The 21882-nt window shown below is 39.0% G+C and overlaps 1 protein-coding gene across 4 annotated transcripts in view; it reads left to right on the plus strand.

Annotated features, from left to right (window-relative positions):
- HERC4 (HECT and RLD domain containing E3 ubiquitin protein ligase 4) overlaps window positions 1–21882 on the plus strand; it is a 3175640-nt gene that overhangs the window by 2787374 nt on the left and 366384 nt on the right. For all 4 annotated transcript variants that reach the window (XM_044056374.1, XM_044056377.1, XM_044056376.1 and 1 more), the window contains one exon: window positions 19585–19651. In XM_044056374.1, coding sequence (XP_043912309.1) covers window positions 19585–19651 — 67 coding nt within the window. The remainder of the gene's footprint in view (window positions 1–19584; window positions 19652–21882) is intronic.

Here is a 21882-nt window from a genome sequence, read left to right on the forward strand (position 1 = left end):
CATGCTTGGCCTTCGGAGCCGGAGGAGGTAGACCTGATGTTAGTGGAACCCTCTGAGCTGACACCTGCTTCAGTGTCTTCGGCTCAGTGTACTCTGACGTCCTCGGCGCCCATCGAGGACTCTAGCAGCAGACACACTCTGGTCTTGTCCGGGGAGGACAGTCGGACCGACTTGTCGGTTTTGACTTTGCCTCTCGGGGCCTCGGCTCAGGTGATCTCGGCTCCTACCTCGGGCTCGGAGCCCACTGTCCCAGTGTTGATGGTTTCTTTGGAGCTGTCTGCTCCCTCGCATTGGAGCAGAGGTTCTTTTGATGCCATGAGGAGAGTCATGTCTCCTAGGACATCCTCGACCTCTGGTCTGCCTTCCTCCTCCCCTAGAGTGCCTGTCAGATTTTGCATCGCACGTCCTCACCCAGTGTAGAGACCCCAGAGCCTCAGGAAGCCCCATTGGGTGGCCCCTGCTCTTCCGAGCCCTCACCAGAAGCTCCCACTGATGAGGTTCCCAGGAAGCGGTTGTGTAAGAGGAAACACCTAGACTCCCCACAGGAATCTCTTAACATCGGATACTTAGATGAGTCAGAAGGGTCCCTATTGTCCCCCTCTGAGGGTCTCTCCTTAGCTGCGATACTTGAGATCCTTAGGCAGTGGGGTGACTGGCAGTCCAAAAACCCTACTGAGGATGAGTCAGTTCTCCTGAAGGCTTTCGGGTCTCAGCCCTCCACCTCCTGGGTGACTCTGCCCTTTGATGAACTGATTCAGCTGGTCTCATGAAGGGCTTGTCCCTAGGAGGCCTAACAAATTAATTTCTGCCCCTCTTGACAAATCATTTTTGACAGGTGTGCCAGTTGATGCCATGGTGGTGGCGGCAGCAGCCACCAAAAAGGAAATGTCTGAGACTTCCTCGTCTATCCATCCTCCTAACAGAGACTCTAGGATTATGGATAGATATGGGAAGCGCATGTTTAGTTCAGCGACCTTTGCTCTCCATTCGCTGAACTATTTAACCCATTTTACTAGGTTGCAAAGAGATCTCCTTAAGGAGCTGTGAGATGCTCTTCAGGGTACAGTAGCTACAGGAGCTTCCGACAAAGTTGCTGCTCAGCTTGCTACCCTAAATTCTGTTGTCAGCTCATCCATGCACCTCATCTCTTATGCAGCTGATGGAATGAGTAGGGCAACGAGTACAGGAGTTGCTTTTAGGAGACATTCCTGGATGCACTTGTGTTCCTTCGCCGAGCCTTTCAAGTCATCCTTTGTGAATACTCCCTTTGATGGCTCATCCCTTTTCGGGCCTAAAGTGAAGGAAATCTTAACCAGGTGTTAACAGGATGGAAAGACTCTGCCGTCAGGGTCCGTTTCTCCACCCCTACCCTAAAGGTCAAAGGGGAGGAAAAATGCGATTCTGAAAAGCCCAAGGAGCCTTTCAGGACACACATGGTAAACCCCCCTCCAGGGGCAGAGGAGAAGGCAATAATGGAAGACATCCCCCTCGCAGCAGAGGGGGGTCCACAACACCAGGGAGACAGAGATCACTTCTTTGGGAAGCCCTACCAGCGCTCCTGAGAGGAGGCCTGACTGTCGTGCTGTGGAGGCAATCGGGGGTCACTTATCTTTGTACCCAGACGCCTGGCTCAAAATATCAAAAGACAGCTGGGTACAAAGTATCATTTCCAGAGGGTACTTCATTTCATTCACCACCCCTCCCCCTCATTCATAAGAAAAATCCCAGACATTCCACCCAGTTACAGAGGGAACAGGCAACAATAGAGGTCCAAACATTGCTAAGAAAGAGTCAACCAACCAGTCCCAGCAGACCAGACAGGGTCTGGAACTTACTCAAGATTCTTTTTGGTTCCATAGAAGATGGGGGACTGGAGACCCATATTGGACCTCAGCAGACTGAACCAATCCATATTGGACCTCAGCAGACTGAACCAATATGTAAAGAAAGAGAAGTTTCAGATGGTCATGCTTCAGTCTATACTTCCCTTCTTATGGAAAGACAACTGGATGAGCTCAATAGATCTCAAGGATGCGTACTACCACATAAAAATGGCCATACCATCCAGGGATCACCTGCGCTTCCGGCTGGGAGGCAATCATTACCAGTTTTCGAGCCTTTCACTTTGGTCTCACAACAGTCCCCATTGTGTTCACCAAATGCATGGCAGTGGTCACAGCTCACCTGAGGCGTCTAGGATTCCAGGTGTTTCCGTACCTAGATGATTGGCTCCTTACCGCCACCACCAGGCATCAACTCATTCAGACCAGGGAGTCCACTCTATCACTCTTCAATCATCTGGACATTACAATCAACTCAGAAAAATTTGCCTTGTCACCATTGCAGCATATCGTTTTTATCGGGGCAGAGTTGGACACCAGCACCACACTAAGGCTTCCAATAGAAAGAGTCTCTCTTCTTTGTCAACATTCTGATATAAAAAGACAAAGCACCAGCATCAGAAGTTCTGAAAGTATTGGGCATGATGGCAGCAGCAATTCTAGCCAAACCACTAGCTCGTATGCACATGCGGCTACTACAATGGCTGTTGTTCACTCAATGGCCTTACCAAGAGCTCCCCATGACTCGCACTATAATGATCACAAATTCTTGCAAAAAGAACCTTCAGTGGTGGTTGACCTCACTTCATGTCATGATAGGACGCCCATTTGTGCTAATCCCTCCAGCGGCCACAGTGACCACGGACGCTTCCCTGATAGGGTGGCGGGGCATTTTCAGGAAAAGACAGCCCAAGGCACATGGACCGATCAAGAGACACATCTGCATATCAATGTCCTGGAGATGAGAGCAGTACTTTTGGCGTTGCAGTACTTTCAAAACTCTCTTCTCTGGGTACGATTGCGATTCAGATGGACAACATGTCGGTGGTCTGGTATTTGAACAAACAAGGAGGAACCAGGTCCTACCCCCTTTGTTGCGAAGCTGTCAGAGTATGGCAGTGGGTTATTTCCACCCAGCATTTTCTGCTGGCAATGCATATCCCAGGGAAATCCAACATAACAGACAAGCTGAGCAGGGCAATCTTGTTGCCCCACGAGTGGTCTCTCAAGAAAGAAATAGCAGACAGGATATTCCGCAGGTGGGGCCAGCCTTGCTGTGACCTTTTTGCCAGTCACATGAACACAAAATGCAGAAGCTATTTTGCCCTGATTTCCCCCTCCGGGAGAAGCCCCAAGGGATGCACTCATTCACGATTGGCCTCTGGGTCTCCTCTATGCATTTCCACCAATCCCGTTGATACCCAAGGCTCTACAGAAATCAAAAGCCCTGGGAAGGACCATCATTCTAATAGCCCCTCATTGGCCTTGTCAAATTTGGTCAGCTTCATCTTTTGGAGGATCCTTGGATTCTGGACCCAGTTCCAGACCCTCTGACAAACCCGTCGGGGGATCTTCATCCCTCTCTGCAGTCCCTGAAGCTCACAGCTTGGCTGCTTCTGTTCCCATCATAGCCAGGTTCCATAACCTTTCCAGTGAGACAAAACAGATCCTTTTGTTTCTCATAAATCTTCTACTAGGAAGCTATACCTTAGCAAATGGAAAACATTTTCTATATGGGCCAATAAAGATAATATTGATCCTTACCAAGCCCCTATGGCTTCCATCTTAGAGTTCTTGACTATGATCTTCAACAAAGGAGCTGTAGCAGCAACAGTTCTGGTTCATTTGGCTGCTATTTCTAATTTTCATCTTGGATTTGAAGGAATGAGTATTCTGTCTCACAAGTTATCCAAAGCCTTTCTCAAAGGGACTTTTCCTAATAGACCACCTGTGAAATCTCCCTATTCTCCATAAAATCTAGATTTTATGCTATCCCACATAATTCTTCCACCTTTTGAACCAGCTTCATCTTGTGATCTCAAAATTTTGTCCTGGAAGACCATCTTTCTGGTAGCTATTACTTCTGCCTGCAGAGTGTCAGAGCTTCAGGCTTTATCCATCAAGCCTCCCTATTTTATATTTCATGCTGACAGAGTATTACTCAGAACAAATCCCTCATTCTCACCCAAAGTTTGCACTGAAGCCAATCTCAACCAAGTTATTGATTTGCCAGTATTCCTCCCCAATCATTCTAACAGTTTAGAGTATATGCTGTACAAACTAGATATTCACAGACAGCTCAGATTTTATTTGGATAGACCAAAATATTTCAGGAAATCAGACAAGCTTTTTGTTTCATTTTCAGACTCCAGGAAGGGGAGACCAGTGGCTAAAACAACTGTCAATGGTTATCTGATTGTATAATCTTTGCCTATTCAGCTGCCAAATATGCCTTTGCAACACAAGATTAAAACTCACTCAACCAGAACAGTTTCTACATCTTCTGCCTTTTCTGTCAGACTTCCCATTGATAACATTTGTGCAGCAGCAACTTGAGCAAAACCTCTCATACCTTTATCACTCATTACAAAGTTGACAGGGCCTCCTTTGGATCCACACTTTTGAGAAATATACTCCTGTGAGCCACCCAAGAGTGATGGTGCTTGGGACGCTACCCAGCAGTAAAGAATGAACGGTGAGATTGAACAACTTCACATAAAGAAGTTATGTACTTACCACAACGTTCCATGCGAGTTGTTCATCTCACCTTCATTCTTACGTCCCTCCCTCCTACTCCCTCCTGAGCTGATAGATGAGATATTGGTTCCATCCTGGTTACTCAAACCTTCTATTCCTTTCTCTGGGAGTGAAAGAATGACAAATGGTAGTGGTATACACAGCAAACAAGGTCTGAGGTAATTCACAGGTGCATCATGGGATATGGACTTGGCCTCAAGCTATTTGAAGACTTCGAGCTTTGCAATTGACCATATCGGAGCTGAGGGATCGGCTCCGAACCCATCAGTAAAGAATGAAGGCGAGATGAACAACTCACATGGAATGTTATGGTAAATACAGAACTTCTTTTTTCCTTAGTTACAGCCACTTGGTCCCCCAATATTTCCGACAGGTTTTTCTGTAGGGAGTTTTTAAAATCTGTCAGTTATACTCCCAACAAACATGTTACCAGTTACCTCTTTCTTCCCCTTTACACCTCCGTCATTTTCTATCTACCTAAGGAAAAATATTTGAAGTCTGCTTGGGGTATAAAAATACTTAATGCAAATACTTCCAAGCAAAAATCCTAAACATTCTGGACTTTGTTGCATACTTGGGAGCCATGTATATTTCTTTTATTCCCTTGTAAATTGCTGTTCCAGTCTCTTCCCAATCTTTTTAACCTCCTCTGATTTTATAGTTATCTGCTTTTTCGCATCAGGTTACATTATGTCTTCAAATAAAAACACTTACCAGAGCAGGTCTACAGCTTCTTATCCCTTTCTCTTTCCTATATTCTGATATTAATCCCTGGTAGTAAAGTCCGTATTTAACCTACAGACCAAACGTCTTCTTTGCCTTATTTCACTCTATTACTTTTCCCTCTCTAGTTATTTGTACCCAATACCTCAATTCCTTTTCCAGTTTTCTTCAGTAAAGTCCAGCCTCCTCTTACTTATTTTCTGTACCCCTACTTGCAGTCATCTCCATTAAAATTTCTCTCTCCATTCCCATGTTGGCTTAGTTCTGAGAATACTTTCTGCAACTTTTTGAATATAATCTGTATGGTTGTCAGTCTCCTCAAGGATCTGCATCCAAAATCCCACTCTCTCTTAATTTCTTGAACCCCTCCATTATCGTCACTTTCCTCTGTGAATTATAACCTTCTGCTTATGTTCAGCTTCTCCTCTGGCTGATAAAATATTCCTGACCTGTATGTAAAACCGAAGGGACTAAAAACATTTTCACTGCTTGTATCTCAACTATTCATATCCATAAAGAGCTTCAAGTTTCTCAGTTGTTGTTATATTTTGTTCAGCCTCTTCTCACATATCCATAGCTGCTATAGTAGAAGTCTTTTTAATAATACTTCATCTTGTCGTGTCCCTATAAATTTGGGTATTACTGAGCTAAATCATCTGTGGGTATATAATTTATGGCTTTAGCATTTGTTTTATCTTCATTAATTTTGTATCCTGAAAAGACTTAAGACTGTCTCAAGATGTTCGCAACACCGAAATGTCATCTTCTGGATTTAGAAAGTCCAAAATATCTGCAAATGAAGCCAACTTTCTTTATTACCATACCAGTCTTATACTTGAATCTGAGTCCCTTTTTTTTTTCTTTGCCAGTTGCTTTAAACATAAGTAAAATAACAAATGGGAAAGAAGACAGCTCTGTCTGGTTCCTCTTGTCAAACAAGATATTAGACAGCAACTGTCTCACTTTAATTCTTGCCTCTAATCTTTCATATTTCCTCATAATTAACATTATTATATCTGGGAATCCATTTGCTTCCATTGACCTAATTATAAAATCTCAGCTTACTCTGTCAGATGCTTTCTCTGCATCAAGACCTACTAACAGCATTAATATTTTCGTACATTCTGCTTCCCTCTGGATTATTATTGTTGTATTAATGTTGTCAAATATATCCTCCCCTCAAGAAAACCACATTGATCCATAACAGTCACTTTTGACAATGCCTTTGCTATTCTTTTAGCTAGTGTAGATGTAAAAACTTAACAATCACGGTTTAAAATTGAAATTGATTTATATGAAGCTGTGTCTGATGGGTCTTAACTCTCTTCAAATAATATAGTTACCAAAGCTTTTTTCCAAGATGATCAGGTGCTTCCCCTCCTTTTAAAATTCTTCTAAAAATTTTCTGGATCTGTATTGCTTTCCCTCCTAATCTCAAAACTTCCACAGGAATACCATCTATTTCTGGATTCTTCCCTGTTGATTAATTATATGTCACCATTTTGTATTTCATGCCTACTCCTCTTCTCAACTATTGGTTATTGAGCCTTATCTTAGTCTAACCTTGGTATGATTGAGTCTTCCATAAATTTTTATTCCATTTGTGCTCTTTCTTGGTTTCTGCATTCCTCTACTTTAGACAAATTTTCATAAAATTTATAAACTATCTAATACTGCTGTAGCATTTTACTTATCAAAAACTCCTTTATTTGGCAACATTTGTTTCTACTTTCATTGCATAAGTTGTGCTAAACGTTTATATGCCCTGGAGCTCTTATCAAAAATATTTCCTTAACAATAATCTTTTTCAACTCCTGCATATTATCCAAATACTCCTCTATTTTCTCTTTAGCACTCTGCAAGTGCTCTTCCTCTTGTTCTCTACAATGCCCTTTATTAGGCAAGACTTTAACCTTTTTAAGCCCCTTGAAATAATTCCTATTATTTCTTAACCATATCTTTCTCTCTTATTTATACTCTATTTTTCAGCTCCATTTTCATTTTATCCCATTTACTAGCTATCCCTTCTGAAGAAATTTCTATCTTCTCAATTAACTCTCAAAGACTTAACCACTACCCATTCCTCAAATTCCTCTCTTTTTAGCAGGTAGGCAGGAAAGCACAAATATTTCAATTGTACTTTATAATACTGCATTTTTATCTTGGTTTTTATTGGTGAGTGATATGAGACAATTATTGGATATGTGCAAACATTTTCAGTTAAATGCACATGCTCCTGTAAAATATGAATTTTATCCAGTCTAGCCCAGTTATTGTACATTGGAGAACATATGTATATTCTGCCGAAGTTCCTACTACTAAATTCATGTCTTCCATACAAAATACTTTTAAATGTGCCCTCTTTTCTTTTGTTATATTTCTCATCTACCCCCCCCCCCGGTGCATCCTCATTATTGTAAATCAAGTTTAAGAGCCCACCTAAAAGTATGTATTCCCTACTGAAAGCTGATTTCTCCCCAAATTTTCTTAAGTTCCATAATAGCAATTTCCCTTGCCAATAGCCCCTTACTACCACAAATCTAACATTACTGTCCTTTTCCCTCTTCTATCACTATTGGAGCCCCTCTTGCAATCAGTATTTTTACGGCCCTTTTTCCACTCTGAATATCCATCTTGAAATACTGTTCTATTAAATACATTAAAGTATTAAGGCCACTTTGGAGGGATATGGTCTTATTCACTTCCCATAATTTCAGACTTTTTTTTTTTTTTTTTTAACTCGGCTACTTGCCTTTGTAACTTTAAAATTTGCATTTTCTTCAGCAAAGAATGTTCAAAACTCTCAAGATTAATTGCTTGCAGCTGCAGACATTTGAACTCCATGCAAAATAGCAATAAGGGAAAAAAGGCAATTAACTCTAAAGATGCATGAAGGAATCTTTGTAAATTTCACTTAGACTATAATGTACAAAATTCTCCTGGCCAACTGCCTTCCTCTGCAAACTTCATGTTTTCACTAAGAACATCTGATGGATAAAATGTCAAGCTAATATCTTCACAAATGCAAGAAACAACATTTTTCATGCCTTTATTTTGTCTTAGTTTTCAAGCTTACATGCTATAACTTGTTTGTAGCCTAACCATAAGGACATTAAATATCCAGGCATCCATCCATGAAAAAAATAAGAGAATTATCTTAATTCTACATATGATGTAAACTGTACCCTTTTATATCCCACCCCCAACCGCAGTAGCTCAAGCTCTCAGCATTATATTAACTTAAAATTTCTTCTGTCCAGCCTTTCTTATTTTTGTTATACTGTAAAGGCTAAATTTCTTACAAAGAAAAATCATTTTTATTTTAATATCTTTAATGTATACAACAGTTACTGAAAAGACCTCCATATTTAAAACACTGTACAGGGCTGGTTGATAATATAACCTGCAGTTTATAAGTATAAGAGCAAAAATTGAGTTACTTTCTTTTTTTCCCTTTGGTGTCCTTCTAAACACAAATGGCGTAAAGTGGGCTATATGCTTTACTGGCCACCCACAGGTTTAACAAAGGCAACAAAAGTCCAGTCTGCATCAGCCACTTTTTCTTGGCAATGACATGTTTCATAAATGTGATAGAATGCTTTAAAGTCGGGTTCCTATTAGAAGACCGAAGACACATTCTTTCACATGCGTCTTGGTCGAACATAAAATATTGAAAAGGCAAAATATCGAAGCGGCTTTTAAGCGAATTCTTTCCCAGGGAAAGAATTTGCTTGGCCACTTTCTTACTTTGCAGTTTTCGGCACTGTAGTGCGGTCTCGGAGTTGGTATATTTAAGTGTGGGGGGGCGCAGTAATATTTTAAAGTTTTTTTTGTTTTTTTTTTGTTGGAACAGCAATTTTTTCCCCTTGGGAAAAAAAATCGCTATTCTGACAGTTCGACATTGTAAGCTTTTGCTTACATAGGCTCGATTAATCACCGTTCACTTTTTTAAGCGTTCGGTGATGTACTATAGATCCTTTGGAGTCTACCATTTATTCACTAAGTCCAGTGTTACTGGTCATCTTTCTTTTCATCTCTCTCCCCCAACACCAGACTCTGGTTCAAGTCCAAGGTACTCATGATTCTTGTAGTCAGCTTCTGTGCTTTTTCTTTCCCCATCTCTCAAGCATTTCCTTTGGAACATTGGAAAAGGTTTACTGGCAAAGTCTCCCTATGAGATTTATTGTCAGAAGAATGAGAAGCAGTGCCCTGTTGTCTGCTGGCTCACATTTTGATGGATGAACTTTATTTCCTCCTTAGCCTGATCTGTATCAAACGATGTATTTGATCTTCCAGGCAAAATATTCTAAAAATAGCTGGCTACAGCAGCTTGCATCTCGCACCTTCCTTTCAACATTCCTTAATTGCTTAGATAAATTTCCTGTTCTTCCTGGTGTACACTGAATAACTTATTTTCCACAAACACTCTGCTTCATCAGTATTTTATTACTTTTCCCCTTCTGCCACAGTTTTGTCAGGATCAACTCTTTCTAAGGTATGATTGCGTTTTACTAATACAAGTCTTTGTTTTTTTTCCCCCCTTATGGCCAGGTTTAGAGCATACACTCGATGTGTCCTTTCAATTAATAAATACATCCTGTTGTGGAAAACCAGTCTAATTTCTTATTTGTACTTTCATAAATTTAATATAGTCTGATCCTTCCACTTTCTTTTGTCTTCTAACTTTCCTTTTTTGAAACAGCTGCTCTTGAGAAGTTTAATACTCAAGTCGACCTTTTCTTCATTTCAGCCTCTGATTCTTGCATTTTTATCAGTTCATCTGAATAGCTAGTTAAAGCTCCTATTTTTTCAGGCCTTTTTTATTTCAGTTGATAAACTTCTTCAGTGTTTCATTTATTTCAATCACCTCTAAGTACATTTGATATATTTTTCCTCCAGATTACTGTAAACCATCCCTTGTACTAAAGTTCATGTTTAAACTGCTTTTTGCTGAACAGCTGCAGGATTCTTCCCAGACAATGTTTTCTCTTTTCCTTTTCTGGTTGATTTTCTTTCAGGTTCTCTAAATTTCTTCTTTGCTGGTATCCAGGCAGTGTACTTACTAGCCAGGAACTGAACTTTACTGAAGCTTTGAATATCACTTGTTCTTATTTCATAGTGTTTTTTTTCAAACTGGGAGAGCTGAATTAAGCTATTGTGTGAAGCCATCCTGGAAGTCCTTGAGAGTAGTTAAAATGATCAGCAAAAAATTACATCCTTCTAAATTGTGACTATAAAGTAATGTCCATTCATCTGAATAAAGAGCTAAATAAAGAACTGCTGGAAGAGGGAGGAGCTATTAGACCAAAGTAATACAAAGTGAAAGCTTATGGATAGTGAAAGAAAGTGTGGCACTGGTAAGTAAAAACTTGGAAAGAATACTAATAGGAGTTAGATATAACAAGTTTTGTTCCTTATATTTTAAGGATTGTGGAGAAGTTTAAGTAGTCACAAGACAGGTATGTTTACACACTACTACTACTTTCGGCTTTTCCTGGTTAGGGGTCACCACAGTGGATCATCTGTCTGCTCATGATTGGCAGTGGAGTTTTACGGTGTCGAGTTGCCAGCCCGGTGCCCAACCTTCCACAGAAGGCAGATATGTTTACACACTGATGTAGAGAAAATTTTTACTTACAAGGTTGTGGTCTGTAGATGCTCTTGAAAAGAGAGAAAAATAAAGTAAGTATTAGAATAAGGATGGCCATTCAGCCCCCAGTTGTTAGCTTTGTGGATGGACAAGTAAGTGAAAAAGGTAAAGCAAGAAAATGACAAATTTATTGGATAAAATTTTATGATAATGGAGTTGTACATCCACAAAACAAATAGCATGAAAAATGCCCACTCAGAGAACCAAAATTTCTTCTGCTACATAAATGGGATATGTTGGAGAGATAGTTATGTACATCAAACATTAACCTACCCCTTTTCTGGCACAGATTTCCCATCCATGTGAACAAAACTCATCCCTAACACTCTTCAGATGCAACTTGGACCAGTGAATGGAAAATCACAAATTTACCCTGGTTTGACACCTATGTTCTTGTTGGACAAGGGCAGTCTGTGAGTGCTCAGTGTGTACAAGCATATGTAGTAACCATAAAATTCCTTGGGTACCAACACCTGTCACCAATCTTTTAGTAAATATTGACTAGGCTTAAAATGGTTATTGGGCGAGTCACTGGGTAAACACACATGAACCAGTAGAAGACCAGAAAAAGGTGGACATTACAGTAAACAGATAAAGGAGCATATAAAAGGCAGGTTTGAGCATCACTGTGAAGAAAAGTTGAGTATGTCTGTGAAGAAATGAAAGAAGTAAATAAACATTTCAGACATTAGGAATGCTAGTTGGCAAGTGATAACTCAAACAGAAGTGGGAGCATATTTTATGAGAAGTGGGATAAGGAGTAGAAGTAGAATAACTTTGCAATGACATTTAGGAAAATAATTCACATGGTTAAAATCTTTGAAGTTGTCTAAGCCTGCGTATGATTTGAGTTTATGTTGCCAGAATAATATGGGACCAGCCTCTTAGTTTTTGTGTATGAGGGATATATAAAGTCTAAGCAAAACTGTGTTTTCAGTGTATGAAAAAGGAGAATTAAATGAAGTCACCCCATTGTTAATGCGCTGAGATAGGTTATGGCTGAAAATAAGTTGAAAAACTGATAAATGTAATAAAAATATAATGAAACTTGAACATTGTGAGGTACTGCAGACAAGCATTGTAAAGGGAAAAGGCTTTAAACACAAGCAAAAATATGAGATCGTGAAGTGATAAAGTTGAGGTTAAAGTTGGAAGACTGTATAAAGATAAAAGTTGTATCAGCATGTGTTGAAACAGGTTTATGAAGTAACAGTTTGGGAAATTTATGATGGTAAATTACAGTTCGAAATTAAAAAATAAGGGAGAAGAGAAACCAGGAGTGTAGAATATGGGACTCTGTGTGAAGATTAGCATGTCTAAAACCTCATCACTACTCTCTCAAAGACGAAAAATACAGCTTCCATGGGACCCGATAACATCCCAGGCTGCATCCCACATGAACTCAGGCAGAAACTTGCAGCACCATTAGGCGCCCTATTCAACCAAAGCCTGAGTACCTGCTTTGTCCCAACTGAGTGGAGGACAGCCACTGTCATCCCTTTACACAAAGATGGAGCGTCCACCAATCTGGGAAATTATAGACCAATCAGCCTAACTAGCGTGATCTGCAAGGTCATAGAATGGATTATCGTGGACCTCATTAACAAGGACATTGGCAACTTCCAATTACTCGATCCCACATAGTTTGGCTTCGTCAAAGGGAGGTCATGTCTGTTAAATTTGGTTGACTTTTTTGAGACAATCAACAAAGCCATGGACAAGGAGAAGACCGTGCACACCTCCTACCTTGACCTGGCCAAAGCCCTCGACACTGTTCCCCACTCGGGCATAATAGATAAACTCTGTCAGCTAGACATAAATCCATATGTTACCAGATAGGTGGCTAACTGACTCACTCACCTAGTCAAAATAGGGGAAGCCACCTCAAGCAGTAGACCCGTATTGAGTGGCGTACCCCAGGGTTCGGTCTTGGGGGGCCTCTGTTAATTTGAGATATAGTTTTCTGAGGTGCAAGCCAAAACCAAGTTTGCAGATGACTGCAAGCTGGGCGCTGTCATAAATTCCCCTAGTGACGTGGACATCCTCCAAGAGAATCTCACCCAAACAAATGACTGGTGCTAGAAACATGGCCTCAAGCTGAATACAAAAAAAGAATCATCATCCCCTTTGGGGAGAGTGACGTCCCCACAAGTTATCACATTAATAACAACATTCTAAACACTCAGTCAGTCGTGAGGGATGTGGGCATACAGATTGATAGCAGCCTGAATTTTGACCTTCATGTTGCTTCCATTGTACGGAAAGCTTTCTACATGGCCCACCTCACAAGTAAGAGTATTTCATGTAGGGACAAGGAGGTCATAACAACCATGTATTCTTCCCTTATAATGCCCATTATTGAGTACAACGTCCCATGTGGCATGTACCTCGCAAAGCATATACAGCAGCTGGAGAGACCAGAGGTTCTTCACCAGGAGAATCCAGGGCCTCAAAAGTCTACCATACACAGATAGTCTAAAAGACTTATCTATCTACTCAGTTTCATACAGACTCCTCAGAGGTGACCTCTGTCTGGCATACAAGGTGATCTTGGACCCCGCCTTGATGGGACTGCTGCATATCCGCAAGTCAAGCTCCACTCAAGTAACCCATACTTGTGGCCTCAACCTGGTCTGTGACATCAATAGGACTTGTTGGCAGAACAAATTTGTGTCCCAGAGACTCCAAATCTGTGGAATAGACTCCTCCACATCAAGCAGATTACCTCTTTACCCCTTTTTAAGCGCAACCTGGATAACTGGATGGGAAATAGGAAGTACATCCCTGAGATTCCACCCGTGTCCCTGCTGGATAGGGACATCGGGTGCTGATTTGTCTATACATGGGCTAAACTCTTGGCTAGGCTTATAAGGGCCTCAGGGCCAATAGCCTAGTAACGTCATATGAGCCTATGACACTTTCCATCCTATTCCTGACCATGAGGGATTTCAGTTATCACATCCAGTACGTAAGGTTCCTGATGTTGACTGTCCATTGAGTTTTGTTGTAATGATGGTTTGTGTAAATGTAAAATGCCTTTTTGGGCACTTAAATGCCTGAGTCTGTCCAGGAGTTCCCTTCAGTTTAAGATGGGCCACCATTTCTAGTATAAGGTGCGGCATTTTGATTTTTTCCTCAGCGCCCAGAATTATTTTCTATCCATGCATCCAATTTTCTGAATGCTTATGCAGACAAGGGTCATGATGGTAGCTAGCTGAGCAAGGCAGAATACACTTGCTTTATCCCAAGCAGCAGTCTCCAACTCATTATGGGAAATGCGTAGGTATTTGCAGACTAACTGAAAGATGCTACCTCTTAAGCATACCTTGGATTTGTCCTAGGGCTTACTCCTATTGTGCTTTATCTTGTACAGCTTCCATGGGGACACCTGGGGATATCCTTACTAAGTATCCAAACCACCTCAAATGGTTCTTAATCCCAAGGAGCAATGGTGCTTTTCCAGGATACTCCTAGATTAATGAGCACATCAACAAAGAAACCTCATTCCTGCTGTTTGGATGCATGACAACTACCCAAAATGCATAACCCCAGGTGCAAATGGGGGGGGCATATGTTGAGAATTAAATTGCAAGCTTCATTTTAAGATTTATCTACTTCACCACTTCAGTCCAGAATAATGGCCCCAGTACTTAATATAGCTGCATTTATCTGTTAGTCAATCTCCTTATCCTCTGTACCCTCACTTGTAGGCAACACCCTAAAGTACTTCTGCTGCACTTTGAGTTAGCTCCTTTACCCCCTTACCTGTATAGTGTTCTACTTCTTGTCCAAAATTGTACTGGTTACCTGCTAGTGAACACCTCTAGATGCTTTGACATTTTCTGAGTCATATTAATTTTTTTAATTTATTTATTTTACATATCTTTAGATATTTTTATATACAATTAGTATAATTTGGACACTACATCTTGGCCATGTTACATCTTTTAGCTCAAAGTGAGCATTTTATGGAGAGTGGACTTAAAAGAAATTCCTTGAGTGATGAACTCTGACACTCTCAGATCTAATGCGTTGCCTTCTTCATTCTCACAGTAATTGACTGGAAAACAGATGTATGATACCATTTATTGGACCATTCTGGATTTTGCAGTTACTACAGCTATAGCATTCGCCCTTCCTCAGGAGTTATAAATGTACTGATGTTAAATACAGTGCTTAAATATACAGTTGTGGCTAGAAAGGGAAGTACATCATTTATTTCCAATTGGTTAAAAAAGAACACTTGAAAAAGCAAGTATGGAATATTCATCCAAATCCTTATGTCTGAATTAGTCATAATAAATTTTTTAAATGTGTTAAAGATATAGTTTATAAAAGTTAAATTAGTAGGATTTGTTAAGTTATATTGAATACATATACAAAGAATACGCCAAGGTGTATTGTTATAGTTCTACAAAGGGTTTTTTAATAAGACACACACAAATATCTTCATTTCATGGGAAACTAAAATTTTTATTTGTTGGCAACACTGCATTAAAGATTTAACTCCAATTGATAGCCAACAAGTAGCCAATACATCTTCATCTGATTGGTTATTATTTCAAAATATAATACTGTATACATCTGATTTGTACAGAACAATTAGTAGTTCTCCTTTTAAAGACAAGCCAAACTTTATAAAATGTTTACATGAAATCATATATGATAACCTTAAATGGAAAAATTCAATTTCAAATCTATACAAATTATTAATAATTTATAAAGTTAAACTTAAGTGAAATTTTTGGAATTTTATTACTAAAGGGCACTTAATTAATCTAACTTTAGAATACAAAATCAGTCTATTGTACTCTGTTAAATTAACGTCTAATACTCAATTCTGGAGAATATATACTTGGAAATTTCTGCACAGATCATTCTACACACCAAGTAGACTTAGTAAATTTGCTTCTTCTAATAGTATATTTTGCTGGAGATGTTTACAAAACTGTAAAGCTGATTGGATACATATATTCCATGACTGCATCAAACTTAAAAAATATTGGGAAGACATTAGTAATTTTTTGCAAGCTTTATTTTCAGACACCTTTGTATTAACTAAATCTCTAATCTTGTTAACGAAAAAACAGAAATGAATAGAAAAGATTTATATTTATTATGGACTATTCTAGCAGTGGCTAGGAAATGCATTTCTAGGAAATGGAATTCCAATTCTGAACCAACTTATGAAGAATTTTTGAACCTCTTGAGCGAAACTGTGTTGATGGAAGTCAAAGTAAAAGAGTCAAGGATTATCCCTAAGAAATGGCGCAACAATCCATGGAATTTACATCCAGGTTTTCGTATTTGTAAAGAGTTTAAGAATATATACAATGTGTTGGCTGAAGTGGCCAAAACCTTTCAGGAGGAGAGTTTTTCTGAGTTTACTAGCATGGATCTTGGAAAACTAACTGGTATAATTTTTAAAGACTTACAAAAAACTTTTCATTCACTCCAGCATCCTCTCTTTAAAAAACTAATGTGGTAATAAGCTTTCACCTTCTTGGCTTAAATAGATGCATAGTTATCTTTGCAGTCATTCATTTTGTTAGAGTAGGGAACTGCTGTGGTCAGTGTGGAGATCCACAGGGTTCTATAGCTGGTCCTGTTAAGTTCATGTTTTTTATTAATACTTTGTAGGCCACAGTTCATAACATCCAGGTATTGTGGTTAACTAGAGTTCTTAACTTTTCAGCATCACACAAGTTGCACATTAGAGTCCTGCCATAAAGTTATTCATGTTCACATAATTTGCTAGCTTTATATGTCAAGAAAACCAAATTAATTCTGTTTGACACAGCTAAAGATTTATTTGGCTCCTATTAAAATGTCAGGTCTCATAATGCCAATAGACAGAAAATAAAAGGGCGAAAATCCAAAAGAAGAGTAAATCTCAAACATCACTCTTTTCTTTAAATTTCTTTTTTTTCTGGGGGCAAGCCCCCTACGCCACTCGAACTTACATATGCCAGCTCCGAGATTGTCATATCCCAGAGAAAAAGGAATAGTTCGGAAAGTGACCATCTTGGATTTGGTATATGTAAGTCCGTTTTTTTTTTTTGGGGGGGGGGGGGTATTCAGTCTCCATGTTTTGGGACTTGCTGTAGCAGATCCCAACATTTCAAATGCTTACCCATTTATTTCAAGCCCTTAAAGACTTTTTTCTGTATTAGTGTGTGCTTTATGGTTTGTTCAGCAGTTCATTTACTTAATAAGGTTTCATCTTGATCAGCACCTTATTTTTTCTTCATGTATTAATTGTGTTATCAGTAGATAAAAAAGCAGTCTTAGCCGCCTGTTAACACCTGAAGCTAAAACAGGGTGTGCTTTTATCCTAGATTATAGACTTCCTTTTTAGAAGGTCGTACATTGACTGCCAGAATTTAAATGCCACAAATTAAAATATGTAGATTTATGGTTAATTTACCTAGGTCAGAATACTTTTAGTGAAGCAAATATTTTACATACTGCAGTTAGGGCAAGATTATTTTCATTATTGCCTATAGTTATTCATCTCAAATGTCCCCTTTTTGAGTCCTTCCTTAAAAGTAAGCTATTGCTAATTCATTTTGCATTCATAGTTGACAGTATTCTTTAGAATGCTTTAAAAAAAGCAGTTGCTTACCAACAACATTTTTACAGAACTTAACAAGTGAGAAACAGGGTCCTACTCACTTTGTAGCAATCCAGAATTACTTTGTCCAGTCATTTTAAACAGAATTTAATTTGTCATTGTCCAGCTTAATTAACTGCACTGTACATTTGAGGAATGCAACTGTTTGGCAATTGAAATTAATATGTTAACATCATTATTGCAGATTGTTGTAATTACATGGTTTTAAATGTTCATTATGTTGCTCTGTTTTAACAAGATCTTTGCTGAAAATGGGTCCTTGGGGTTCAATCTATGTACCTTAACTAGTCAGTCAGTCTAGATGAGTGGCTCTTGGTGGATCCATCAAGTAGCTTTCTGTTTGTATCTCATGAATGGGTGCATCCATGGTTATAGTCAATGAATGTAACCGTAGATTGAAAGAAGTCATCTCCTCTTTTATCTTTCCTCAGGGGATTACATTTATAGTCAAAGAGCTGAGCACACTTTGCTCTTGTTTTTCCTTGTTCTAGAAATGACCCAGGAAAGGCCATGGATGTGGCACCCTGGGTTGAGAATGCAGCAGCATGTCCAAGATCACACTGTACTATGACTTCTGCCCTTAGTTCCTACAGCAGAATTCACAATGTGGTTTGCAAGCCTGAGGTGGTCAGTGTTGCAGTGTACTGTGAGATGTTGGTGACTAAAGATCTACCACATGCTCACAGATCAATTAATGGACTCAGTGCTGTATAACTGGACCAAGAAGTAGTAGATTTTTCCTTCATTTTGCAGTTGGACCTTCCATTCTTGCATCCAAACTAGATACAAGTCCTGCTTACATTTGCTTTGTGGCAGGGTGGGGAATGCTGTTTTTCTTTGCTGTGGTTCAAGAGATGTCCAATTTCAGGAAGGCAACTCTAAAACCTATATCTGTGACTACATGCAGTCCTTCTAGTCCTCGGGCATTGAAGGGTAATCTGGATCCAGATACCTTCGTAATTTCATCTGGCAACCAGTTTGTCATGCTGTATCTAAACAAGTAAGGAGTACACCACCAAAGGAGTTAAAGTTAACCGAGCCATAAGATCATTTCTACCTTGCCAATACCCACCTACCTTGCTTCTCTTTTCAAGGAGGGCCTAGCCAGTCAAACAGAGGTGAATTTTTGATTATCCCTCCATTTCTCCAGCTCTTTTTTTACAGACAGGCAGTGTGCCAACCAGCTTAATTTGGAGAGGGAGTCTGTCCCAGGGAAGAGATAGAAACAGCATGACAGATGTAGCCCTCTTCCCAGTCTTATTTATTTGTTGGAGTAGATACCTCACCTTTTGAACAGACTCATGCTTTATGTCAAGCAGAGCACCTCATTGATCCTCTTTAAATGCAATCTGGACGATTGTATGGGTAACCGTAAGTTCACCCCAGGGGTTCCACCAGTGTCCCTCTTGGACAGGCGTGATAAGTGCTGATCATGGAAATAAGGGTAAAACACATTAAAGGTGGGAAAAGTTTTGAAATGATTTATTGTGGTGTCATTTTTTTATATCAAAAAACTGGCATTTTAACACTGGTGTGCACTTTTTATATACACTGTATGTGTATATATAAAGATATATATGTGTGTGTGTGTGTGTGTGTGTGTATATGTATGTGTGTATATATATATATATATATATATATATATATATGTGTGTGTGTGTGTGTGTGTGTGTGTGTGTGTGTGTGTGTATATATTTAAAATTATAGCCAGAATGAGTACCATACATGATAGGATTGCTGGAGTCTCAACAGTGATAATTTTCCATTTGAATTAACCAGAATTTAAAGTAGATTCGGTTAATGACGTATGCATTTACTCCTGAAGTAATAGAAAGTCAGTTTACTGCTAATATGTCTGCTTTGAAAATGTGTTTGTAGGAGTTAATAGTGTAGATGATGTTCTTGCCTTCCTTTCAAATGCTTAATTGTATTTTTTTTTCTTGCCACAAAACTGATCTGGCATGCTTTATGTTCTTTAGAAGTATGCAGTTGTTGCTGGATCATCCTGAAGATGATGTGGAGGACACATTCTGTCTCAACTTCACGGTAAAAAATAAATAAATGGTTGTAATGTACATACACTGATGCCTGGAATTTTAGAAAGTGTTACTATTTTTTTTTCTTTTTTGGAAAGTAGTATTAATACCCCACATGTCTTGTTTACAGGATTCATTGTATGATTTACTTTAGAGATATGTATTGGAATTGATCCATATCTTGAGACTTATTTTCACAGCACTGTGGCTGTAGCCAAGCATACACCATGTAAGTCAAGATATACAACTTTATTATTAAGGAGACGGCAATTTGCCTTGCAGAGGAGCATGACAAGCCCCAGCTTAGTCCCATAAATGAAATCACTGTACACATGAGTAAGCAAAACAGCTAACTGTTTTCACCCTGTAAAAACATGCTTCTGACAATACTAACTATGGTGTAATTATTTTAGTCCGTGTTATTTACATCTTTAATTCTATATTAATATATAGGGTCTATATTATAACAATGAATGATCAAATGATCAAACGTTGTTATATCGAACTCAAAAGTTCGAATTCACAACACATCAAACAACCAGAACAGCAATTTGTTTTCCCAGGGAAAACATTTGCTGCCCCCCCCAAAAAAAAGACATTAAAACATTGCATAAAGTGGGGGACTTCACCCCACCCCACCACATGGGGGGGGATGTGCCCCCCACACCCCCCTACTTAAATATACCAACTCTGAGATCGCACTACAGTGCCGAAAATGGCAAAGTGATGGAAGCGACTTTTTTCCCAAGGAAAGAATCTGCTTATATGCCGCTTCTTCATTTTGCGTTTTTGACATTTGAAGTTCGACCAAGACACATTCGACAAAATGAGTATTCGGTCTTCTGATAGGAACCCAAAATATATATCATAAAAAAGAACAGTTATTCTTCTTCCTGGAGAGCAGGGGGTGATTTGCTGGGAATAGCCTAAAAGTTTTTTTTAAGTTTCTAAAACTTAGTTGCATGCTATTGCAGGCATCCTCATCTGTTGTCAGATTTTAGGTAGGTTCAATCTGAGTCACCCACTGATACCATAGACTTCATATTGGTGTATAAAATGAACAGCACCTTGATGCACTCCACTGTTTCCCACTGTGGAGCGTTTTTGTCTTTGCAGTTGTAGTTGTTTTACCATTACCAGTATACTGCACTCATTTTAAGAAAGAAAAAAAAACATCTTCTGTGGACTAAATCGTCATCTTTATCTTCTGTATCTTCTCAGTATGCAAAGGGAAAGTACTGCTATTAATGTTAAACACCCCTTCAAGGCATTACAATGTACTGTGTAGGTAAATAACATGATATAGTGTTGCCCATAATGCATGTCATTTAATCCTACCACTCATTGGAATGGACATATTGCAAGAAGCACATGTTGGGAAACTGCAGCAGCAGAAAATTTGCCTAAGCTGCTGTTTTCTCAGGTAGACTGGATTAAAAATCAGGGTGAAGAAAGGATTGGTGATACTGATTGATATCACCAGGACATCATTAAAAATAAGATTGTTTGACACATTTGAAACTTCTAAGTGACATATCCAGGCTTTATTATCTATAAGAGTTTTGCCATGCTAAATCTTTTTAAATACATAACTATTATAAAATAGCAGACAAGATGGCATAATCTCAACTAAAAGCAAGAATGCACTACAGTATACTTCGTTAATGATTCTAGCTTACTGTATGATGTTATTTTACATAAGACATGCCTTGTATGACTAGCCATGCTTATCCCATAGTGACAAAGAAGTGTCCATAAGTTCTTTTCATGTGCTTTTCTCTTGGTATCAGGCAGATATAATTATGTTGTTTCAGATGTTTCTTGCAGTTACACAGCAAAATACTATCCACATGCCTTTGCCTAAGCCATTTGAATGATATGCATGTCTGCTCCCTTAGCGTTACTTAATTTGTTGTCTGATGTCTCTAATTTCAATTGTTTTACTTCTTCCAGTTTAACTGCGTGTGTTCTGCAGCTAGAAAGACTTTCTCATTCAGCCTGTAGACAATGCTGTATAACTCCAGACAGGACCACTTGAAAACCAAATATGCCGAAGTTATGAAACCAATCCAGAACTTTAATATTAAAAAAAATAAATAAATTCTGTGCAAATAAAATTACTATGATAAACTGTCAGAAGCACTTTCGTCCCCTCCTAGGAACATCATCAGATAAACATTTCTGTCATTACCAAGCTAAATAAACTAGTTGTTTTAAAACAACCGATCAGATTAATGGATG

Source organism: Protopterus annectens, chromosome 14.part0, assembly GCF_019279795.1.
Source record: "Protopterus annectens isolate FY-2018-M chromosome 14.part0, PAN1.0, whole genome shotgun sequence".
Taxonomy (NCBI): domain Eukaryota; kingdom Metazoa; phylum Chordata; order Ceratodontiformes; family Protopteridae; genus Protopterus; species Protopterus annectens.